Raw genomic sequence first — 23832 nt, 5'->3', positions numbered from 1 at the left:
GTTTGTCCCCAGAGACCTGGGCTGAGAGGCTCTGCCAAGTTACACCCCACAGAAACCAATAAATTGGAACTTGATGCCGGTGATTTTTGGTTGGCACGAGGTAGGAGCTGAGCCCATGGTTCGGGGGCGAGGATTCTTCATACATCTCTGCCCAGCCTCTCCGGTGAGCACCTCTCGGTGCTGCTGACTGACACCACTCACCTGTTGCAGAGCCGAATGAACGGCTTGCCAACTCTGAAAGAGAAGCTGCTAGATGCTAATCTAGCAGCATAATGTGGTATCCTTTGATATGAGGCTGTGTTTCCTTGCCTCCCTGTCTACCGATTCTGATGACATCTGTTTCATATTTCTCCTTGATAGAAGTTGTGACACATTACAACATACAAAGCCTGGCTGATTCCTGAAGCGAGCTTCACAGATGATGCATTTATGTGGGGAAAAAAAAAATATTACACTCTGTATGTGAAAGGGGCCAACCTCTGCTTGAATCCAGTACTTGCAGGGAATTGTTCCAGTTACTGCGCTACATACTGGATCAAGGTGGTGGATGCAGGCCTCTTTCTTAGAGGATTTCCAAGAGAAATCCAGCAAAGGTGTTACCTGGACAGTTTGAGGGTCTGGTTTATGTGATCAGACTCACAGCAGCTGAGAGGAGGACACAGGAAATGTTGTGAAATGCCTCGAAGCTACCAGAACTAGCAGAAGGCTAGCACTTCACAGAGTGCACGCATGTAAATGGGTTTACTCGTGTGAGTAAGCCTCCTGGGGCTGCATAATAGATTGTGTGTGTTACGTGTCTCCTTCAAAATGATAATAAAGCTTTCTAATTGGAAGTACTTTAAATCTACCTGATAGTTCTGTCTGTGTTTTTCCCCTTCATCTTTTTCCTGCTTCTGAACAATTTTAAACTGACAGCCCCGGGGCGCGGTGTTTTCTCTCATCTCCGGGGATGTGCAGTGCGGCGGGGTGAGGCGTCCCACCTCCAGCTGCAAGGACAGTGAGATGAGGAGTTTGTGCTGAATATTGTGTGCGCCTTCTTACAACCCATCTGGGGGAAAAAAATCCATATTAGCAGGGATGTGTATACTCTCCCACATCTTCCCCCTACACTTTTCTTTAATGGTGACACCAGACTGGATAATAAGAAGCATCTTGTATAAAAGAGAAGGGAAGCTCAGACAAGGCTTTCAGAGTTCATTTTGTTGGCAGCTTTTTAAGTGGAGTTTTTTAGGCTCTTCTGTTGCAAACACCGTAATACTTTCTGAGTTAGTAACTATGAATTACGACAAGCTTTCTTGATATGCCAGGTTATAATCCTTTAGTGGTTTTGTTTATTTCAGAATATAATAGGGAGCCGTATCAATTATCATGACTGTCTAAATGTTGTTCCTCTCTACTAGAATATTCATCCTGAGCTATATCATCAGACGTTACCTGTTCTGACAATCACGTTTTTGTGCCATTGTTGGGCAACAGAAACAAAGAAAAACAAAATGTTAAGAGTGTAAGGGATAAAAGAGTGTTGAAACTGTTGTTCTTCTCCTGTCTTTGGAATCTCCGAGATCTTGAATGTTTTATTCCTGGCTGTTATTTGTTACCACAGTGTGAATAGAAGTCATTATCTGTAAACATTTGAAAAGAGAGATGATTTTCATAACTTTAAATCCTACAAAGGATTCTAGTAATCTGCTATGTGCATGCCAAGGTAAAGCTCAGCCTTTCATCTGGTCTGATCCCACCCAGTCAGTGTAAAATGTTCCTTTGGTGAATGTCTAAAGCATACAGTATCTTTTGTGAGAGGCAGACAAAAACAAAAGTAGGAAGTCTGGCCTTGAAGGCAGCAGCAGGAGAGGGTGTATTATAAAGGAAGATGTACTTACAGCCTTCGGGATTTGTGCAGTTGGTGAGAGTTTGTTTTCATGAGTTTTCAAAGGGAGCCTTCTTTTTAATTTTGCTGCAAATGAATCATTAAATGTGATCTTTGTCCTGAGCTGCGCTATTGCAGTGGCGTCTTCCAAAGACTGTGGGACAGGGGCTCACGTCCTCTCATCCTCAGCAGTTTGTTGAGAATTTTCTGCTGACGAGTTTTTGAACTAGAACATAAAATTAACAGAACTGTTGTAATGAACCGAACTGCCGAGGAGTCACTGTGGGATGGGCACAACAGTTTATACTCAGCAGAGTAACGTGACTGGGGTCAATAGTGACCTGTGGTGTTTTCTGGTTCTACGTCCTTGATTCAAATCAGGGCTCTTGTGGAACCTGTAGGTGATGAGTAGGCAAGTCCCACCCCATCCTCTGGTGAGAAGCTGTTCATAGCTCAAAACCCACACCACTGCCATTGGGGAGCTGGCTTTTCAAGACGCTGAGCAGCTAGGTCTTGTTCAGACTCAGTGGGAACTGCAGATTTTGATCTTAAAATCATGCATTGATGTTTCTTCTAGCAGTCTCAACAGCAAGGCTGATTGTCAATAGATCAACTCTAACAGAAAGGACACAGGATTGTCAGCACCATAATGTGACACACATTAAATCTTATTACTCATTCTGCTTTAAAGGATGTACGATAGGGGTGTGGGATAGGAGGACTCACTCTGTGGGGCTATGTGGGGAGAAGAGGGTGAAAGAAGTGAAAGTGGACTGAAACAGCAAGAGGGAAAACGTTGTCATTGGCACCGAGATGTGTTGTGCTGTTATTAGGGAAGGAGCCATAATATTGGCACACAGGCTCTTTTTCTGTCCTTGACAGGAACAGTAGCAATTTTTTATTTACCTGTTGCAGAATGTCCTTGTGATTGTATTTTTCAGTTGGATTAAGTAGCTGGATTCAGAGAAAGATCAGAGGTAGCTGCTGGATTGTGAGTGGTCCGTGACAGACTCTGATATTGGCTCCGACTGCAATTCAGGCACTGGCGTCCCGCCTGTCTGTTAAGCCCCGTCACTGCTCACAGAACCGCTCGTGTTGCATATCAAGGAGCCTTTAAAACACAATAACTGCTCTCCTGGTTTGAAGACTGAACAAGGTGGGAGAAGAACCAGAGAACAGAGCTCCTGTGCATATGTTAATACCTTCTGATTCACTAAGGCCTAACGGACACTTCCATGTTTCTGTGTCCCGTTAGGGTAAGGATGAGCTCGTACTCTGAAGGTCACAAGTGCTGTTCTCAGGATGTTAATGCTCTTACCCGTTGTGTTCTCCACAGGGTATTTTTCTTCAATCTTCCCTATGAATCCATCATGGAACGACTGTCTCAACGGAGGATCGATCCAGTCACTGGGGAAAGGTTAGCACCGATGTCTCGTGTATTCCATTTTTTAGGACTGCCAGCAAGATGAAAGCACCAGGTAGACTTCATAGAAATCTAAGGAAAGTCAGGAATATTGTGCTCATGTTAAGAGATTCCTTAAAAGAAATGTTAAAATTTTCATAGCTACTCAAGTACCAACCCACTGACTGCAGCAAGCTTCTCTTCTCGGAATAGGGCATTTTAACATCCCAGAGACTGAAATCTGCAGTAGCAAGTAGCTCAGCTCTTAACATTGTAATGGTAACTCAACTGGCTGGTAAAAATAATGCTGAGAGAAAATGTCTGAAACCTAGCCTAAATGCAGATGGTTTTCAGACATTCCCATGGGAATTTTGAAGGTTTCCCAGCTGGAGAAGATGGAAATCTTGCTGCATTTTACTTACACCACCCCCTGTGTTGGTTCTGTCTACTGTGAGATATTAATACATTTCCTTCCCAGTAGAGCAAACTTGTTTCAGTCATGGAGGTAGTGTAAAATTTGGTTCTCAGATGTGGCAGTTTGTCTTACTGGCAGTCCCACTGCCCTGTTTCACCAGTGACCTTCAGGTTTACTGTCGTCTCCACCCTTGTTTTGGGGGGAACCAGTAGCAGTGAAATACCATCCGAAATACCTGCTGGACTTGGGGCAGGAATTCCAACTTTCACCTGTGCTGTTTTTATGATTAACATCTCGAATGGGCAATTCCCCACACTTACACTGTAAAGCACAGTTTTATTTTCTTAATGTTTAAATGTATCCTGATGAATCAAAGACAAATACCGAACCCTCCAAGATTAAGTCCATAAATACTGGATTTGTGCCAAAGTGCTACATGATTATTCAGACATCTCACTCTAGGTGTGACATTAACTGGTGACAGCAGCAGTGATTTGCTGTAAGTGTTCCCTTTGTTTTAGTAATAAGTGATGCAGTTGTTCAGAAGAAATGAACAGTACGAAGCAAATCATTCACACGTCTTTGCATTTCTTATCATTAGGATTAGCCTGTTCAGTATCTGCTCCAGTTAACACGCTTTCTTCTTCCAAAGTCTGGGTTTTATTCCTTCCAAATTCATTGTGAATTGAATTGTTTTAGATGCTGTATCTAATCCTCGGCATTATATTAAACCTGCCCCACTGGCTACAGCGCAGTGAAGAGGGTGGCCTTCAGCTGTGCTCTAAATAATCCTAATGTGGAATGAACTCTGCGTCCACATCCTTGTACCAGCTGGGGCTGTAATGCAGCTCTCTGCAGAGACACGGAGACTCCGCTTCTCTCCTTGTTTCTGGATGCATTGGCTTTACAGGACGAGGGATAAACTGGTTTTGTGTCATCAGAGACAAAGGGCACAGAAGACTTTCAGTCAGAAGTAGAATTACTAGGGCAGGAAATTTAAATATGTGTTTGCAGAAGAGCTTTTAGCGATTGCTGAAAGCCTCTGGCAATGCAGAAGCATTGTCAAAATACTTTTTGGTGTCAGCTGTCCGGGCAGACTGAGCTGGACTGCAGCACTGCTGCAGGACTCTGGTGACGAAAATCCTCTGACGTGGTAAAGATTGCTGAGTAGATGAATGAACCCACAACTGGGGATCCAGGGAAGCCGAATTCTGGCATCTTGGAAATCAGAAGTAACTAAAACCTGTGTTGGATTCAGTTAGCCTCTTTTTAGCTGCAGCTGCTGTAAAAAAGTGCTAAGAGTTACATTCTACCTGGTATGCTCCCAGAAACAGAGACCGAGGTAGGGTATTTGTGTCTTCTCAGCTTCTTCCAGTGATCTTCTGTGCTGACAGCATTAACCCTACTGGCCAGTGGCTTATCAAGAGAAAACAGCCCTGTCTTTCACACTGCAGCAGACCTGTCTTTCACACTCACGCCTGTGGTGATTTGGAGGCTGTCACGTGAGGGCTGTGCTTCGGATGCCATTTGCTGGAAACACTCAGCCACATCCCTGCTAATAGGAAATACTTGCAAAGAGTAGTTTTGGTGATACCAGCTCTGTTCTTGCACTTTTGAATCTTGCTAGAAGAGTCCCCGGAGACCCTTACACACATTTTAAGTGCAGGTCCCTTAGCAGTGCCTGGACGCAGGGCTACGTTTGAACTCTGCTTCAGTGCAGAGAAAACACTTGAAGTTCAGCAGATTTTTTCCTATTAATGTCCAGTGTCAGCCTAACGGTGCACAGCAAAGATTTTTAACAGATTTTAAGACTTAAGGTTAGGGGGTTTTAGGTGCTATTTTTAGATAAGAGTCAAAGATTACAAGTAAAATATGATACCTTGGGGTTGGATCTGGACCAGATCCAGAAATGCTTCATTGGGCACATGATAGGGATTTCTTCGGACCTGATGTGAAGTATGTAAACACTACCCACAGTCTGTGTCACCTCGAGAGAAACTCTCGCTTCTTGAGCATCCAGCACTCCAGAGAGCAGGAATGCCAGGGAGCTTACCCCGCAATTTCCAATCGTAGTTTTGAAACCCCAACCTAGAACAGACGGAGGCGCTTCCAAGGAACTGGGATAGGCAAAACCCATGGAGTATCTCAGGCATTGGCTGCTGTGCCCTCAGACTGAGCTGAGGCGGTGACATTTGTGTCTCGTCTCCAGATACCACACAACGTTCAGGCCAGCACCCACACCAGCGATCCAAGCCCGTCTCCGGCAGAACCCTAAGGACAAGGAAGAAAATATAGAGAAGCGTGTGGAAACCTACTACCGGAATGTCAAGGAACTGGAGGAGTTTTATGAAGATGCCTTTTATGTCAATGCCGACCAAGATCCTCACGTTATCTTCGAGTTTATAGAAAGCTGTATCATTAAGCCCCTTCCATGCAAAAAGGTTAAATGCTTATAATTATTTCTTTGATAGCTGGTTTTAAATTTTTTCCCTGTAATGTTTGCAGTCCAGTCCCTGATGTAGCAAGTTCACAGGTGAACAGGAACTCAGTCAAACTGCGTTAAATTTGAAGCTTAGCAAGGTTAAATGAAGTACGGAGTAAGAAATTGTGCTTTACGGGAATTTGTTGTTGGCTTTTGTTTTGCGCTCAAAGGTACGAAGCGCTGCAGCTAGAGAAGTTCCTGTGCTTAATTAAAACATCCTTTTCTGAATCTGTAATTGAGTGAATAGTTGTTTTGTCTTAACCGTGTAATACCAGGCAGCCAACGTGGGTTATTAAAGCTATTAGCTGTGTTTCTGTCTTACTGCACTCCGTGGTCTCCACCAGAACTACGTGGGACCGCCTGTCTCTCTCTGACAGTCTGCTGCAACCAAACACAACAGTAAATAGAAAAATGAAGCTTGAAGCTCTGCAGTGCACGCTTCCCAGAGACAACTGCGGTGTTTTGAGGCCGGGATGCCTTCTTAACTCGACTTGCTTTAAAAGTTCTGGCAGAACAGCAGGACAGTCACACTGCGGGTGCACCGTCCTTCCCCACCACCCTGTTCTGCAGTTCCCCCACCAGGCAGAAAGACTCAGAGCACCTGAAAATGGTATCTAGAGCTATAGGAAACTGGTTGCAGGTTCATCGCTTTCAGAGCTCAATTAAGGCCATAACGAGCTGCAGGAGCAGATAGGTTACTAAATTCTGTTTTCCTCAAGGAGGGAGGCTTTTAGCCTGTGCTGGAGGCTTTCCTGTGGCAGCCACGCACCCCATCTTATTTCCTAACTGCAGGCTGCACCCATGAATGGTGCAGCTTAGCTGTGTCTGGGGAAGTTGGTGCCCACGTTCTTTTGCTCTGGCTGGAACTGGTTGCCCAAATACTCAGGTAAGTCTTTCTCAAATGGAAAATGCTTGATGAAAAGCACAGCTCTGTTAGCTTGCTTGGACTCTAGCTATGAAAATGTGTGTTTTAATGCTTCTAAGGAAGGTGTCATCTGTTGTGATTCACAGCAGCGCTGTGTTTGATCCTCTGTTAAGTCTCCCTTTATTTCTTTGTGTATGTCAGTTACCTTTGACCTGGGGATGGCAACTTTCTTCTTGCAGCCTTCTTATCTGGGAAGATGTGGGAAACACATACCTCCTCCTTTTGGACAGTACAGGCCTCCAGGAGCCTCTTGGTTTTGTGCAACTTTTCTGTTCCTATCTTTTATTGTGTATGTCTAGGTCTACGTGGAGTACTGTAAGGATATACATGCCCAAATCCTTCCTCCCACCTGTAGCATAAATTCAGGAGGGAAGGCTCTAGTTATCTGGGTGGCTCAGGGGATGTAGTTTTATTTGGGGGTTGGATAATGAGAGTTTAAGGTCAAGGTTTTCAAAGCCTTTGGGAGGTTCGATGAATGGGAATTGGACTTTCCAGACTTGAGGATAGCCTCAAAAATCTCAGAATAAGTATCTTTGAAACCTAGGGAAGCCAACTCCCCTGGCACCACCAGCACAAGTTGAGTCCTCTGGGCCTCTTGCACTAAGACACCAGGCTGAGGCCGTGGCTGCTCCCTCTGTGCAGGGCCCAAGCGCACACCCTGGTGTAAAGCTGGGCCAGGACGTTTGTAGCGGTTTTACCTGTTACAAATGTGCTGTTTGGTAACCTACTCGGGCAGCTGTTTTTTATGCTATTGCTATAAAGATTTGCTGTAGCATTCATGCATAATTGGGAGCCCTTCTATTAATAATACATGGGAAGCTCATCTTGCTAATATCACCTTCATCTGGATGTTCCTACTAAATATTTTGATAGATGAAATCGATAGAGAGTGTATTTAAATACTGTTTGTACTGCGGCTAGGGTACAAAAGGGACAGTGCATCTTTAATTAGACAGGTACATCTGCTTAATTAATTTAGCTGTAAAGCCCTTTTTCCTCTTCATTCTTTCATCTATATGCGGACGCTATATTAGTTCCGCTCTGCTGATTCCATAGAAACTGAGAAAAAGAGCTTGTCTCATTGAGATGCGCTTGGCATGTCTGGGTACGGAGTCTCAGGTCAATGGTCAACCCCCAAGGGTTTGCAGCAGGCCTGAAGTGCAGAACGTAAGGGTTAGCAGAACATGCTAATACTCATGTAGAACTCTCCCTCGGAAACAACTAAAACAATTGACATTCATTTAATTACTGTAAACGAAACAGCCCCTGCATCACTTTGCATAGTAAAGCCTGTTAATACCAAAAAGGTTCAGTGGATGGGAGGAGGAATTAGGCTTTTATAATTGGAATGCAACACTTAAAAACCAATTTGGTAACTATGCTTGATTTTATTAGCATCTTATTCTGGCAAAACAAATGTTAAGCAATGAGAAAAACAAGGTAAAGAGGAGGTGGTAAGAACGCAGCAGGGAGCAGACGTTACTGATTGTGCAGCGTGCCCAGGTCTGAAATGGACATCTTTTATCACTGTTTTTCAAAGACACTTTGCCGAGAGGGCTGCTTGGAGGTTGTGCTACGTGCAATATGTTACGCTGTTAATTACGTAGTTCAGCATGAAGATGAATGCGTTCAGCTGCTCCCCAAACTTTCCCGTCCACCTGCTCCAGACAATGGATCCTTCGTGCGCTGTAGTGGAAGGATGCTGGAACGCCCCCAGGCAGGAGTCCCAGTCCTCCAGCACTGTCTCTGCAGTGGGCTTGAAACCTTTCCCCTGCCTCACCTTTCCTCTTAAGGCTTAGATGCATCTTGGGTGATGATGCCAGCACAGAAGCCTTAAATGTAACTGGTTTTACAGCCATCCGTTCATGAGGTGTTGTAGGAGCTGTGACTGCAGGGAAGGAAGGGACAGCGAGGTGTTCTCACTCTTCCTTAAGGTTTGTTTTAGGCCAAAGAAAGGCTTGGCAGGTTCCTGTGCCTCAGGGTCTGCTTCTCAGAGGTGTAAACTGGTTACGACCTTGTAACAGCTCATGTCCAAATCAGAACCTTAAAGGTGACTTTGCCTCGTTCTTAATTCACACAGAAAAGCATCTATTCCCCTCTACAAGCAGGCTCTCCTGGGTTACTCTCCTCTTTCTGTAACAAGAACTGTGATTCTATGGAAGAAAAGAAAAAGTGATTGTCAGCTCCACTAAGAGCTGTGCTGCAGTGGGAAGGTCTCCTGCAGCCTCGTGACAACTGCCTGTGCTGCTTACCCTATGAGATAAGGGCAGAGCAAGCCAGTTTGGCACCTAGGAGTCAAAACTGCTGGTGCTGCAAGTGGCAAGTCACTGGCCAGGTCTATGAAAAATGGCTCTAAAGTGTGGTTACAGACCTCCTGCTTCGCCCTTCCTCCACGTATAGCCACACAAGTAACTAGTGCTTATCCCCCCCACCCCAGTTACCTGGATACTTACAGACATAGTGCTCAGTACTCCTTGTTTAACCAAGTAGTTTCCATTGCAAATAACTCCTCAGAATTAACAAAATGAGGCATATTCATCTCATTTATCTAGAAAAAACACTTCCTTAAATCTGCAGAAGAACTAAAACTTTCTAAACTCTTCTTGTATCTTCAAAGATTAAAATCAAGAGCTAATCTTTAATCTGGCTTTGGTCAGTTTAGGCTAAAAATCATTTATGCTTTTATTCTACAAACGAGGCCCAGGGTTACTGCAGTCTCCGAGGAGCTGTCCATCTGCAGCATGCAACTCCCTTGAAATAAACAGCACCGACCCCAGCCCTGTGCAGACCTTTCCCACAGCGCCTGTGTTTGAAGTCCTTCAGATACCATAGCTGAGAAATCTGGCTTTCACAAGGCGTAGGGTCTAATTTGCTGCTCTGTGTAGTCCTTGTGGAAGTGAGATTTTTATTTTTAAGCACGAAGAAGGACTGAGTCCTGTTCATTCTTGCCAGTCTCAGCTCTTGACTCCGTATGTCCCTCCCAGGAGGTCAGTCCCTTAAAATACAGACATTACAAAAACGTACTTCATTTATTTATTTTAGAATAAAAAAGGAGCAGGATTACAATGCTACTGTCGCAGTATACAAAACACTCATCCAGGTTTGCTTCACGTTTACAAAATGTGCCATATACACAGCATCAATATTCACAGCAGCTTTGTCAGACCCTCCATGATCTAAGTCTCAAAGGAAAAATCCAGAAACTAAAGATTAAAACTCAGCTTTGCTTTTCATTCAGCCTGGTGACCACGCGGTCTGCCAGCTACAACACTTGCACCCTGGAATGGAATTGAAGTAGCATGAAGAGATCAATTAAATTAGCAGAGCAATTAAATCAAACTCTTCTCTGACCAGTTCCATTTGGATGGCTCTTGATTCTTCCCTTTTCAGGACTGGCTTCCTAACTTTAGTGTTAAATAAGTGTACTGCAGGGCCAGCATGACCCTGTAACTCCTGCTGTAGGCTCTCAGCAGTGCGCGAGTCCTTCTGTGATGAAGATGCTCCAACTCAGATATTCACATTTGGATTGATTCAGCTGCAGCCTAAGACAGCACAGGGAATTACTCCACTTTCTGCTCTGAACCGTAGTGTAGTTAATGCTAATAAGTGCCCTGTGTACCTGCTGCGTTGCGACAATGAAAGCAGTCCTGGCTAGTTGTGCAGAGGCAGCTGTGACACTCCTGAGGTCACTACCCAGATCATGCACGCAGATGACAGACCAGCGGGAGTTCTAGGTCTTGCAAATAAAGAGAGCTAAACACTGAATCAGCACTAATAACATTTAGTGGTAGAATAAGAATATTCCACCTGACACCAAGGGTCTGGGAACACCTCCAGCGTAAAGTATTAATGCATACCTCGTATGAGTTAGAGCTGAGTATAGCACGGACTAATTTAAGTGTACATACTGTCACACGAGACCCTCCATGAGAAGTGAGAACAAAAGCTCTGTAGACATGGCTGTACGTACACGCTAGCCTCTACGAATTGTGAAAAACCATCCCGGGCTGAGACTTCCGAGAAAAGGCAAAAATCTTGTCCTGATTCCTCCAGCTTCAATAGGTAGGGCAGGAATCTAGGTGTACAGAGTGACACCAAGTTGTCCTTGTTTGCCCACATGGAGGGGGGGAGCAGTACACTAGCAGGCATTCCACACAGAAGATGGTACGAGCTCTGGTTAAAGGATAAAGCCCTGCCTTTGTCAATGTATGGCTAAAATGCAAGCGTACTTTGTGCGTTGACAGGCCTGATAGAGAAAGCTCCAAAAGGGAACGCAAAAAGGGGGACGAGAACAAATAGCACTGCTAACTACTTTGAGCATTTCACTGTTATTAACTGAGATCCCCTAAACTTTTTCTTCTAGTTAATTTTGGTACTCACTATAAATCTGCCTTTTGCCGTGACTACCAGCGTTCTGAGGCTATCGCCCTTATTTCTGGCTGCAAAAATAACACAAGCTAGTGCTGTGCGGCAACAGATGTTGAAGTTTCCTATATTGCTACTATACTGACCTTGCGCGTTTCATACCCAAAGATGTTGTCAAACTGAGCAACAGCTTAAGTGATTACCCCCAACCTGCTCTGTGGTGAGGGCTGAGGAGTGGGATGGGTTCTTCTCCTTGTTCTCTCTCTGATGCCATACCCAGAGGTGGCAACTGAGGCTCCAGTAACTGTGCCTGCAAGGCTGCCCGCTGTTTCACAACCTGGGTAAGCAATAAAGGAAGGGCTTTGTACTTGAGGAAAACTTGTAAAAACAAGTCTCCTGTAAATGTCAGTTGAAGGTATAGCAGTACAAGTAGGATTCGTTAACCCTTAACTAGGACTATAAATGTTTGCGTTCGGTTCTTTCGTGTTGAGAAACCCTCATTGAGGCTAGAATAAATTGAGTTATGCTGCATAATCAAACCTAGTAAACTTAAGAAAATCAGGGAAATAATTATTGCCTGTATGTATCTATTAGCAACCACAGTATTTCCTCTTTAGAAATGTACAGTGTGGATACTCAGGACACTGTTATAATGACCTCAAACTTTCACCTTAGTTCAGACAATGGAATTTATTGCACCAAGGCACAAAAAAGCTGTCCAAAACCAGCCCAGAGCTGTCCTGCTAATCTGTTGAGCAGTTTGGATTTCTTCATTCTAGGGGAGGAGTGACAAGCTTGTTGTCAGCACAAGAAGAAAGTCTTGTGTTCACCACCAAATGGTCAGGCAATCGAGAGCTTTTAACTATTCATTCGTTTATCTTGCAAAGCTTAGGGCAAAGACCTAGTGAGTAAATTGGTTTTGTGGGACTTATTCTTCAAATACTTCACTTTGTGTCTCAGACCAGACCAGGCTGTAACATGGACAGCTCTACTATGTACTAGCTGGGACAGCAGCTCTGTTCATGGAAAAATAGTGCAAGGACCTGGCAGCAGGTGCTCGTACCACCCTCATCCACTTGTTTTCCCCATACACAGCATGAAAGCAAAGGTTTTGGTTAGGGAAAGCACGAGGGATAACGCAGCAGGGTGCTGCCGCAGCTCTGCAGGCTGTTACAGTGCTCTAAGAGGAATGGGACTAAACCCCACATTCCTAGAAGTGAAGTCAGGAGTCCAAGACAAATTAAAGGTTTCTCCAAAGAAATCTCAGCTGGTAGCTGGGCAGAAAATTCCGGCAAGATCAACATCAGAAGTTAAATGTTCCTGTTCTGAGGTGTGCTGCACTACTCAAGTCTACGCTAGTTAAAAATACACTTAGGGACTAAGGATTGTTTAAAAAAATAAATAAATCACAATACCTCTTTACCTGTTGTGAATGGCACAGGGTGAGAAGTGAAAGCTTTGTGCTAAAGGATCTCCACTGGCATGCAGACAAAGCCGACGTCATTGGCTTTAAAATTCCATTCTCCCAGCAGTCATAAATCAGGTTAAACAAACGGGCAATGGTAAACTGAGTATCTACTGCCTTGAAAGATAAGGAAAATAAACATTAATGCTGAAATACTAGTGCTAGGTGTACTAGCTTCTATGTGGCTGAAGCATTACAAGTCTAAGGAAATTCAAGAGAACTGCTAGAAGTGAACGCCAGGATTTCATCTAATGATAGCGTGTTGGACCTTTTGGTCAGCCAGCCAAAAACATTTCAGCAGACCAAGATGTTGTTATGGTCTCTAAACCAGTATCAAAGAAATTATATTTGACTTGAAAAACTTTTATACATGGCTCTGGAAAGTTCTCCTACCTCCAGAATCGGGTGAATCTCTAAATTGGAACGTTTACTCACTGAGAGAAGTGGTCAGGACCGTCCGGACAAGGTCTTGCAGCTTCTGCTCAGAATGGTTCCCCTACCACCACAAATTAACCCTTCTGTTCAGCTCGTGCTGCAAATAGATGTTGTGTTTCCCCCAAGCCTCATTAACACTGGGAAGGAGAACAGAAATGCTGTCTCAGGTAAAGTGCCTGCCTCAGACTGCGCACAAATTAGGTACCAAGGTTACTCCGACTTTGTTTTACTAGATACTATCACAGTCCACGTTTTCTTTCAGTCCAGACACACCAGCCATTTCAGTTTTCAGTGCATGGCAATAAAAAACTAAACATTTCTTTAATACAGTTATGGTATCGCTTCCAAGGATATTTACAAACAGGACTAATTATTTTACAGATGAATGTGCTTACGCTGCTCTAGTCTACCATATTAATATTATTCTCAGTAAAGCACTGTCATGCTTAATGCATGAAACACTGGATGGTAAGGACAGCTGACGTGTTTTAGTGTTAGCTGAAAAAAAATTGCTCCTGCTAAAGGTTAAGGAACACTGAGAAAATATGCATAGTCATCAAATCAAGGAAACGTAGGCACCAATCCACACATGCGTTGCTGGAGACTGATACTGTCAGGACAATTCCTTGATTTTTCCTCAAATGGCTGCAGAGGACGTCACACACAGTCAGAAGTGTCATGAATCACAAACAGGGCAGCATATTTGAGTGTCCAAATTCATATTCTGAGGAATGTAAATACATGAATTTTGTAGTATTTGACAACGTTTTTTAAGTTAACAAGACAACTGTACCATATAACCATACATATTTTAGAGGTATTATTCCTCTAACGCTGCATAGGAAGTTGAAAAGGATTCTCCTGCTCCCCATATGAACTAGATGCCAAAGACAGAAAGAATCTTTTTCTGACAGGACGGTTAGAAAGCAGAATAAATTTCTGGGCTCAGCCATGCTACATCATTGGCATATTTATGAATCTCTTGAGAAAAAGTCAGGGTTATATGAGAGAAGCTTTACCAGGCTCCACGACCAGCTGTGGAAACTTCGCCTGTAATGTGTTAGCCATGTTGGGGTTTTTGTTTTGCTTTTACTGCATCATTATGGAATGAGGAACTGCCTGCTGGGAGTGATGACTTGTGTGCCCCATTTCTGTAAAACAGCATCTGTATCAGGGAGACTCTCAGTTCAATTGCAAATATGGTAAATGGGTAATGGTTTTGGTACCGAGTTGCACTGGAAAAGACGATTCTTGGAGGTAGAGGGTTCAGTGAAACAGAAGGCATACTGGCAAAAGCTAGGAAGTGGTTAGAGCTTCGTTTGGAAAAAGAAAGTGGGGCAAGAGACATGAGCACTGGAAGTTATATATATATATTATTGTTTAATCAATTTGCTAATAGTTTAATAATTATTACATTAAAAATTATTCTTACTGATCCGTATTTGACACAGGCAGCCAATTTGACCCTTCTGACTGCAATACTGTTACAATAGTTGAAAGGCAGTTAGTCTTCTAGACTTTAAGTGAAACTAAAGAAATGGCCCATTTCTTTCATATGGCTGTAACTGGCATTTGCTTCACTCTGCAAGAAATTAGAACCACAAATTATTTTGATAGCTTAATGTTCTGCAGCAAGTGCCAGTACTTGTTAAAAAGCAAACAAGCACTACGAGCTGAAGCCTTCTCTACCCACCAAGACTATTCAAGAGGCAGATCCGCCGTTCCCATCCTAGCTTTTGGGAAATCACACAGTTGCCAGGCAGAAAGGAGAGTTCACGCTGCGAGCTTGACTTCAGCTTCTTTTCAGTAAAAGGAAGTGTATCCAGCTGCTGATACGTCAGTGGGTTTCTAGATTGCTTTATGAACTCAGTCTTCCAGTTGTACTCCTGGTTCTGGAGCATGGAATGACCTCTGGACCTAAGGAGTTTCTAGAACCTCCAATGTTCTGTTTACAGGGTCACAGACATTGTCTTCCCTTTCAGTGAAGTGTTTGTTTCCGTGCCCAATATCCTTCTAGACTGAAGGGAGCTTATGTAGTAGTGAAAATATTGTCAGTCTTTACATAGCTCTTCTCTAGAAGACAGGGGAATCACAGAATGTGCAAGGTCCTTGCAGTAACCTCTTGATCCACTCAGGATCTGCAATAAGAAAACAAGTTGTTTAGAGCTGGAGGCAGAGATGGACACAGAAATGGTCACAGAAACGGACAAACTAAATAGTAAACCTCAAAGTCTCTGTATATTCACCAGGATTAACTGAGAGTTAATCAGCCTCTCTGTACAAAACTTTAAGTTCTGCAGTTGATCCTTAGAGATGACTGGAATACCTTAGGGGCTGTGAAAGAGTATCCATAGGATTCCCTCCCCACCCCCACCCCCCAGAACTGCATCAGTTTTTGCTGACATGTTCTGGCAATAGCAGCTGAGATAATGTCTTCCCAGAGAACACGGCTATTAATTGTTCGTCTCTTTGTGGCTCTTAGTATTCTGCCATCACCCACGCTTTAAGACAAACCGTTAGACTACTCCATGATTTATTTTTTCAAATGTAACAGTTAAGAAGAAAACCATTTTCTGGCACAGCTTGTCCTTCCTCAAACTGTGAAAACACAGAGCCAAAAGGCTGACCGCCCCCCACAGCCTGCCCTCACTGTCCCTGGATGATGTTCTTACCACAGGTCTGGAGCCTAAGCCAGCAAGGTGCCAATTTTTTCTTAACCTGTGCTGGAGCAATACAGCACTGAAACTGGATGTCAAAAACATTCAGCATTTGCAGACCTGGAAGCTAATTCATTTCTTTAACTTGAATATAAACTAACAGCTGTAGCTCTCCAGCACGGGTTACATGTTTACCAGCTGTCACAAAATATGGTATTTACAAGTTAATTTCTGTAGTCGCTGTTTTGTAATTAACATATGCCATTAATGTGTGGACAGCAGCAGGAGACCATGAAATGCGTGATACTAGTACCTTCACATAGCTGCCTACTAGGGAAAAGTCAATGAAATAAGTTCAAGTCATTACACTGATAAGAATCCATAATCCTGCCCTTACAGGAGCAGTTTACCTTCTGGGGTGGGATGCCGTGCAATGCTGTCATGAAGCAAACACCTCCTGTATACCAAACTCTGACAGGACTGGTAGGTTAGAAAGCACCTGTGAAAGGACAAGTTGTTTTATCACGAGGCTCGGGGTTTTACTGTTTTGTGACCTGCTCCTGTGTCCTGACTGGAGGCTGGGTTCTGTTCCCGACAGGCCTTACTTTCCGAGAGTAGGGGCAGCTGCGAGCCACATCAAACACAAAAATTAATGGTTTACTCCTGCAGGTAAGTGAAACTTCCCAAGTGTACACATAAATGCAAAGGCCCATCACCAAAATACTCTGGAAAAGGTTTCATCATTGGCCCAAAAACTTTAGCACACAACTTGAGCACACGATAGAAGAGGTCAAGAGCTTGAGGGCTCCTGTGCAGGGGAGGAACCAAAGCATCATTAAGTGAAACTTAATGACTATTTAGCCAAAATAGCACAGGATTAGGCGGTACAAGTTTTTCTAAAGTGACAGACTACTGACTTGCTAAGTCTCTGTGGACAAACAACATACACCGATACACTGATGCTGAAAGATTTCTTTTTCTAGATGTTCCAGACTTCTTGGTGTAGTTGTTTCCAATCATTTCCTCTTAAATTACTTTGTTTTCAAATGCTGAAGAAGCTAGAACAAACTCTTTCATGTGCTCTTCTAACAGATGACTGCTGCTTCATTTTTTTTTTTCACCCTCTACTTTTTCACTGCTCCCTCCCTCCCCCTGCTTGGTTAAAAAAGCATGATCAAAAGCATTTTATTTTGAAAATAGTGTACTGATGAGAGAACCAAGTCCAATCTACGGTGCCTTCTTTCTAAGGGAAGAGCCAGCAAAAAGTGCAGTTAACTGCAGCATGGTAATGTGCTTCATGACTTTCTACTCCAACAATAGAAAATATATTAAGTTAGCTATTTAAACACGTTAAATTTATGCAGAGGGGGCAAAAAAACTCTAAGAGCAGATTACCTGAGCCAAATATGTCCATTGGAGCAGACTGCCTGTTTGCGATCAGTGAATGGCAGGATCTCTTTACACAAGCTGCAGTGCTCTGGAAAAGTCTGTTTGTTCATTTTCTTTAAGATATGCCCAATCAGCACCTGGGAATACACAGCAGTCAGCATCGTTTATAGCGAGACAGCTGCCTACTGAAAGGTAGAAAAGTCTCTCAGGATACTGTGATTTCAGAATGTGATACAGGATGCAAAGACCTATCCACCAAAATCATACAAAGAAATATAAACGTAAGGCTGTCACGGAGATGTATTAATTTATTCTTGAAATACGATCACCTGGATTCATTTGTCCCATTCTACAGGGACACAGAACTTAAGAGCAATCAGTCTTAGGTTAAGCTAATTGCAAACGTAAAACGAAGCAGAATATTTGATATCATACCACTGAGGGGATGCCAGTGATGGTTACAGCAGTGTTTTCAGTTCTCCTATGTATCACAGAAGATGTGCTAAAAAAATCCTGTTCAAGAATTAGTGAGATATATGTCTTCAGCAGTCATCTTAGAGGATACATAATGTTTATAGCAAAACATTTACATGATAGAACTTGTCCTTGACATTTCTGTAGATACAAACCACATCCCAAGAACCTTTAAAACGTGACAGCAAACTGGATAAAATAGTTTGGAAGGCAGCTTTTAATCACTATAAGATGAAGAATCTTGTTTACAACGTAAGAAAAGCAATGTCTTGGGCCTCCAATTCATAGTAATTGGGCACCAGAAAAACACAGGAGTTCTGCCACGATACTTTCCTACCAAATTATGAAGGCCACGCTGCGTGGCCTGCTGCCTTGCAATTCCAGTAGAGAACACCACGTTACATCAGTAACAGACTCTGTGCTTGCTTCCTCTGTCTTTCTGAATGTAATGTAAAGGTTGATATTTAGAGTTCGAGTGATTTAAGGATTCAGGTACTGAATAGAATTATTCTCTGCTCAAAGAGAGGTACAGGCACATCGGTGACACTTTTGTCATCAAGTCTTAAGGCCTGGGAGGCTGATGGCAGTGTTCCCACTGACGCTTCCTTTGTCTATAGCCAGAGAACTTCATTGCCCCGTGCAGAGCTCATTGATCATGTATTTCCTCTGCAAGTCTCCCCGTGGTTATGCTTTTACTTTGGTGGGGAGTACTGCAAGTTTGGGAGGAGGTCCTGTCACGGCCAAGCATTCAGTTATGCCTGTTTATTGTAGTTTAACAAATGCAAGTGTGTCTGAAGGGTCAGGCCATAAATGTGGTATATCGAAGACGCTCGGTCAGCTTGGTTAACTGAAAACCCTGCATCAAGTTCTGAATCACTGCATCTAGCTCATAAAACAATTATCTGTAACTGGTATTTTCATGGAAGGTTCGTGGAGCACCGACAGAACCAGATGTACCACCCGAACAGTCACAGTACTTTGAATAATAAATGCTTTAAGAAGCGATACTGCAACTCTGCAAAGTTAGAACTTCACATGTAATTGACTAGAGGAAGTACCTCCTAACCTTAGTTTTGTAGAGATGCTAAATTAAGTAAATCTAGCCACAAAAACATTCTTCTCACTTGGTGCACATTCTAAACCCACTTACAAGGGTATAAACTGTGATCCTCTCCCTTGTTTTGCAAAAACTCAGACATGTTTATTCCTTCTGTACCTGATCCAGATTTCAATGTCTGTGTTTACGTTCCCTCCTATTCCACAATTCCAAGGAAGGACAACTTACCATGGATGCTCTACAGAAGCTGTCTAGCAAGGATTACTCGATTACAGTTCTCTTTCCCACCCCTAAAGTTGTGTTTTCCTTTTAGGCTGTAGAGGGGGGGTGAAAGAAGTAACACCGAATCCCCAGAGCATAGAGGTGCACTTACTCGTGCTGTTCTGTCCTCATATCCGTCATCGGACATTAAGAAGTCACAGACTCCTCTGGTGGGAATACTGGTGTTTTCTGTAATCCATGTGTGTAGATAAACTTCTCCCAACACCCGTTTCATGTGCTCTCGTGTCAAGTGCATTTCTACTGCCTCAATCTGTGCCTGTACTTCAAGCAGCTTTTCTTCCATTGGCTCGTGGCCTCCTATCTCACTTGACTGAGGAAGAGAATCATCGGCAGTGTCATCTATGTCCGTACCTTTGCCTGTGTCACATAGGCTCTGCTTGCTGGCTCGTTTAGAAGTTCCTTCCTCTTGATCATCTTCAGTGCTGCCCATTCCAGGGGAATCAGAGACCAGTATTTTTGTGTCCTCGTGCGAAGGTCTCCACATGACCTCTGAGGGAGCTTTCTGCATTGACTGGTACAAAATCCTCAGGAGAAACAGCTTAAACCGCCAGAAGTAAGTAGAACCACAGCTCTCAATCTTTTTATCCAGTGCTTCCTGTAAAAATTGAGGAATATGCTTTTCCTTCAAAATTTTCCAGCGTACGAGATCTGTCAAGTCCACTTGCCGGAAAAGGTTCTGAACAGAAGATTCCAGGAGCTGCGCGGCTGCCTCCTCAAAAGTCTTAAGAGTAACAAACTGAACTTGGTAGTTTTTGTTAACGGGGTGAAGACCATTAGTCATGCCCTCTGTCGTAATAACGGCTAAGTACGCACCACAGGGGCTAACGGCTATTCCATGAGTCCTCACAGAGCCAAACACTTCTGAGAGCTTAATCAGCTGGTGCTCGAACTTTAAAGCAACATCTGTGAATATAGGAATCAGCTGCCTTACCTTTCCGTCACTGGAGCACGTATACACTGTGCCGTTCTGTTTGTCCGCAGTCATAGACACAATTGGCAACGAATGAAGCCCTGTCACGTGAGAATTATGGACGTTCAGACCTGCCTTGGATATCAACAGAAGACACCAAAACACGTAAGATCCTCTTGCGGCCACCACTAAGCTACAGCTACATTTCTGGTAGGGGTGGTAAAGTGGAATACATTTGATACTGTGCACTGGTAACTGGTCCATTTCTTGCCATAAGACTACGGGCTGTCTTAGCGTAAAGTAGCCTTTGACTGCTTTTAGATTGACAGGAAGAATTTTAACTGGCCCAAAAGCACTCCCTACGATTAGTCCACTCATCTTTCGGTTGTTATGTTCATATTCCCACCAAGACAGGACACTCGGAGAACTTATTCCAGACTCTATGGTATTGCAAGAAGTAATTGATTCCTTACCCAGAAACGGAAGCTGAAACTGCCAAACCGCAATGTTACTGTTTTCAAAGAGTACTGCTAAGAGCACGCTACCAACATCCCGGCACTCGTTGTTGTGTTTAACCTGCTGCGTGGTACAGATACCCGACCACTCCATGCGTACTGGAGTCTGCATGCTGTGCCGCCGCTGAAATTCAGCGAAGTCTTCTAGTTCTCCCCTGGGAGTGTCAGCCTTGGAAAGTTTGTAACTGGCTTCGTACAAACGCTCGCCATAGATTTCCGTCAGGTCCACCAGCTGCACCCACTGCAGTCTGTTGAGGTTTGCGTGGATGGTCAATCGATTGTCCATGGTTAAAGCTGCAAGCAGGCATCGTCCATTGGCGTCACAGCCCAGCGGTGACCAGCTGGAGTACTTGAACCCTCGCATTGGCGGCAGCGACTTCCCCTCGGGATTGAACACTCGATCTAGCATAAAAGTTTGACTAACCGTTGGATCCATAGAACTGGAGAACTTTTCCCTACATTCTGCTACCTCCTTCTTTGGACCAACCTAAAAGAAAACAAAAAACGTTTCAATACATTTCAGAATGTTATTTTAAGAAGATTTTCCCGGATTTAATTCTCACTTGAAATCAAGCATCCTCTATCACAACCTCCGCTACAGTGTTCAAATTAATTGTTAATTAACTTCACTCTTGAAGATTTACGCCTCAGCGTTGGCCTGAATTTGTATAGTTTTGACTTCCTTCTATTGGATCTTTGCTGAACCAAACAATCTGTTTTCATACTTGTGCACTGGAACAGGCTCCCCAGGGATGCAGTCACGGCACCAAGCCTGTCAGAGTTTAAGCGTTTGGACTGTGCTCTTAGTCGCATGGTCTGAATTTTGGGGTAGACCTGTGTGGTGCCAGGAGGTGGACTCGATGATCCTTGTGGGTCCCTTCCAGCTAGGGCTATCTTACCATTCTGTGATACTTCTGTTCTCAAATGCATACATAAAGGTAAGCAATTAACAAATTGCAAAGTGCTCAGTATTCCAACTCACCTCACTCCACCTTCTCAACTTTGTTTGGGGGGAAAAAATAGATCTGTGGCAACACAGTTGTACTTTAACAAGACACATAGCCAGACTCAATTCCTGCCTGTGCTGAGACCTGTGACATTAAGGCATCCCCCAGAAACCCAAAGCTAACACCTTGCTGCTAAAACCTTTAAGCTCCGGTAGTAACCCATGAAAGATCTCTACTTAAAATCTTAGTGAAATCCTAATCAAGGTACTGGAACTGAAGCGATTCTTGGAAGAACAGCTAACTTTTGGAATCCCTTCCCCCACAGAACGCCTTCCCTGCCCCTGCCGGGCCTCCCCCGGGCAGGTAAATCCCCTCAGCGCCCTGAGCCCCCGGCTCACCTTGAGGTAACAGGCGGCGGCGGGCGCGGGCACGGCGGTGCGGTGGATCACCATCTCCTGCCCTCCGCCGTGCACGTCGCTGAGCTGCTCCAGCACGGCGATGCTGCGGGCCGTGCTCACCGACACCCGGTGATCCTCCGACCAGGCCAGCGGCTCCAAGCCGCTGACTCCGTGCTGCAGCCTCACCGCCGGCTCCCGCCTCACGGCCGTCAGCCGAAACCCGGCGCTCGACGCCGCCGCCGCCGCCGTCTCTTCCACGAGCGACTCGAGGCCCAGCGGCGGCTCCTCCTCCGCCGCCGCCGGGCTGCCCCCGCTCGCCCCGGCCGCCGCCGCCATCTTACCGCCGCCTCACGGCCGCTCCGCCCGCTGCGCGCTTGCGCCGCCGCCGAAGCCCTCGGCCGCCGCCGGCTGGGGCTGCCCCGCCGCTGCCTGAGGGGCACCGAGAGCCGGGGTTCCCCCTTCCTTCGCCCGCTCCTCGGCCTTCAGCGGGGCGCCGGCCGCAGCCTCGATTCCCTCCGGGGTCCCCTGGGGCCGTCCCGGAGCCGTGTGGAGGCGGCGGGACATGGCGGCGGGAGGGGCGCTGCTCCTCAACCTGCGCTCCGGAGGGGTAAGCTCGGCTCCCGGCACAACCTCGCTGCGTGTGGTGTGCCCCGTCCGTCCCTCCCGTCGCGGGGCTGGGGATGAGTTTTGGGGCCGGGGTCGAGTTTTGGGGCGGGTGGGGGGTGGTGGAGAGGGGTCGCCTGTCCCCGGCCGCCCGCTGGCCTCCGAGCCGCTCGGACACGTGTGAGGTGCAGTGAGGAAGAGGAAGATGATGATGAAGAGGCGGGGGAGGTGTTTTCGTGAGTTACCGAAAACGCCTCATGGCCGGAGCGCCGCGAGGCGCAGCAGTAGGTGCTCTTCTCCCCACAAGTTTGGGGAAAGAAGAGCCAGGATGGGTTCAAAGCGGCGTTTTTCGGTTGGGAAGCGCCGGGCGGCAGGCAGCGGCAGGGCGGGGTAGGGCAGCGCCGCCGCCGGCTGCCTGGCAGTGAGGGTCACTGGAGGGAGGTTTGGGGAGGATTAGGGGATTTGGGTAAATCAGGATGCTAGTTTGCTGAGTGTGCCCCACCAACTCCCACACGGCGTGCTTTGGGAAGGCCTGGGGAAGGCTGGGTTGTTAAAAGCAGGGTAAATCGATAGGGGAAGAAGGCACAGAGGGGTAATGAAAATAGCCAAAGGGAGGTTGCTGCCAAACCTGCCAAAGTTTGCCCAGTGAACGATGTCAACTAAGGTGAAGGGCCTCTCTTGGGTAAGCTGATGGAATTCTAGTAACTCTGTGGAGCTTAATTTGTTTTACAGCAACTGAGAATCACATCTGAGAAGTTCTTGAATGCCGAAAATGTGAAGAAGCAAGTGAAAAAAGTAATAGAGCTTGAGAATGATATGGTTCACAGGAGGACAAAGACAATTACAGTGTGCAGCTAAGAGTAGAGAAGAGAGAGAAAAAAGTGAGGCGAGATTGTGCAGGGATTTCGCCTGTTTCAGGAGTTTTGCAAATGTGTCAAGGAAAACAAGTTCATTGAAAAAAGGCTGGGGGATAGAAAAGAGCTTTGGGGACAAAGGAAGCTAAATTAATTTTCTTCTTCAGTGTTCCTGGAGAGAGATGGGGAAAGAAAACAAAAAACAAACAAAACAAACAAACAAACAAAAAAACTTCAGGTGAATGGAAAATCAGTAAAAGAAACCTGTTTTGGTAAAAGAAGTAGTGGAGAGCTTAGAAATTCTGAAGCTGGCAGAAGCACAGGCTGGAGTGAAGGACAGGCCATCCTTCATGCCCAGAAAAAGAAAAGGCTGTAGATATGGCTTTAATA

General features: G+C 45.0%; 3 protein-coding genes across 10 annotated transcripts in view; 2 read left to right on the top strand and 1 right to left on the bottom strand.

Annotated features, from left to right (window-relative positions):
• AK8 (adenylate kinase 8) overlaps positions 1-6282 on the top strand; it is a 74925-nt gene extending 68643 nt beyond the window's left edge. For all 4 annotated transcript variants that reach the window (XM_035341766.1, XM_035341767.1, XM_035341764.1 and 1 more), the window contains 2 exons: positions 3204-3284; positions 5894-6282. In XM_035341766.1, coding sequence (XP_035197657.1) covers positions 3204-3284; positions 5894-6140 — 328 coding nt within the window. In that variant the 3' untranslated portion in view covers positions 6141-6282. The remainder of the gene's footprint in view (positions 1-3203; positions 3285-5893) is intronic.
• Positions 6283-10111: 3829 nt separating this feature from the next.
• Positions 10112-22386, bottom strand: GTF3C4 (general transcription factor IIIC subunit 4). Of its 2 annotated transcripts, XM_035341753.1 has the most exons (6): positions 21986-22386; positions 19307-21127; positions 17838-17915; positions 17409-17539; positions 16424-16512; positions 10112-15494 (listed from the first exon to the last, which is right to left on the bottom strand). In XM_035341753.1, exons 1-6 carry the CDS (start codon positions 22319-22321, stop codon positions 15430-15432), a joined length of 2520 nt encoding a protein of 839 aa, XP_035197644.1. In that variant the 5' UTR covers positions 22322-22386; the 3' UTR covers positions 10112-15429. The 2 variants fall into 2 exon arrangements, with proteins under 2 accessions (XP_035197644.1, XP_035197645.1); XM_035341754.1 differs by lacking the exon at positions 17838-17915.
• The window catches only part of DDX31 (DEAD-box helicase 31), a 46861-nt gene continuing 45415 nt past the window's right edge, over positions 22387-23832 (top strand). For 2 of the 4 annotated variants that reach the window (XM_035341763.1, XM_035341762.1), the window contains exon 1: positions 22387-22592. In XM_035341763.1, the coding sequence (XP_035197654.1) occupies positions 22548-22592 (45 nt within the window). In that variant the 5' untranslated portion in view covers positions 22387-22547. Of the gene's footprint in view, positions 22593-22631; positions 22678-23320; positions 23384-23832 lie in introns of those variants that run through there. The other 2 variants (XM_035341761.1, XM_035341760.1) reach the window with 2 other exon arrangements.

Source organism: Oxyura jamaicensis, chromosome 17, assembly GCF_011077185.1.
Source record: "Oxyura jamaicensis isolate SHBP4307 breed ruddy duck chromosome 17, BPBGC_Ojam_1.0, whole genome shotgun sequence".
In the NCBI taxonomy this organism is placed as follows: Eukaryota; Metazoa; Chordata; class Aves; order Anseriformes; family Anatidae; genus Oxyura; species Oxyura jamaicensis.
The sequence above is the reverse complement of the archived record's forward strand: the minus strand, read 5'-3'. Positions and strand labels throughout refer to the sequence as shown.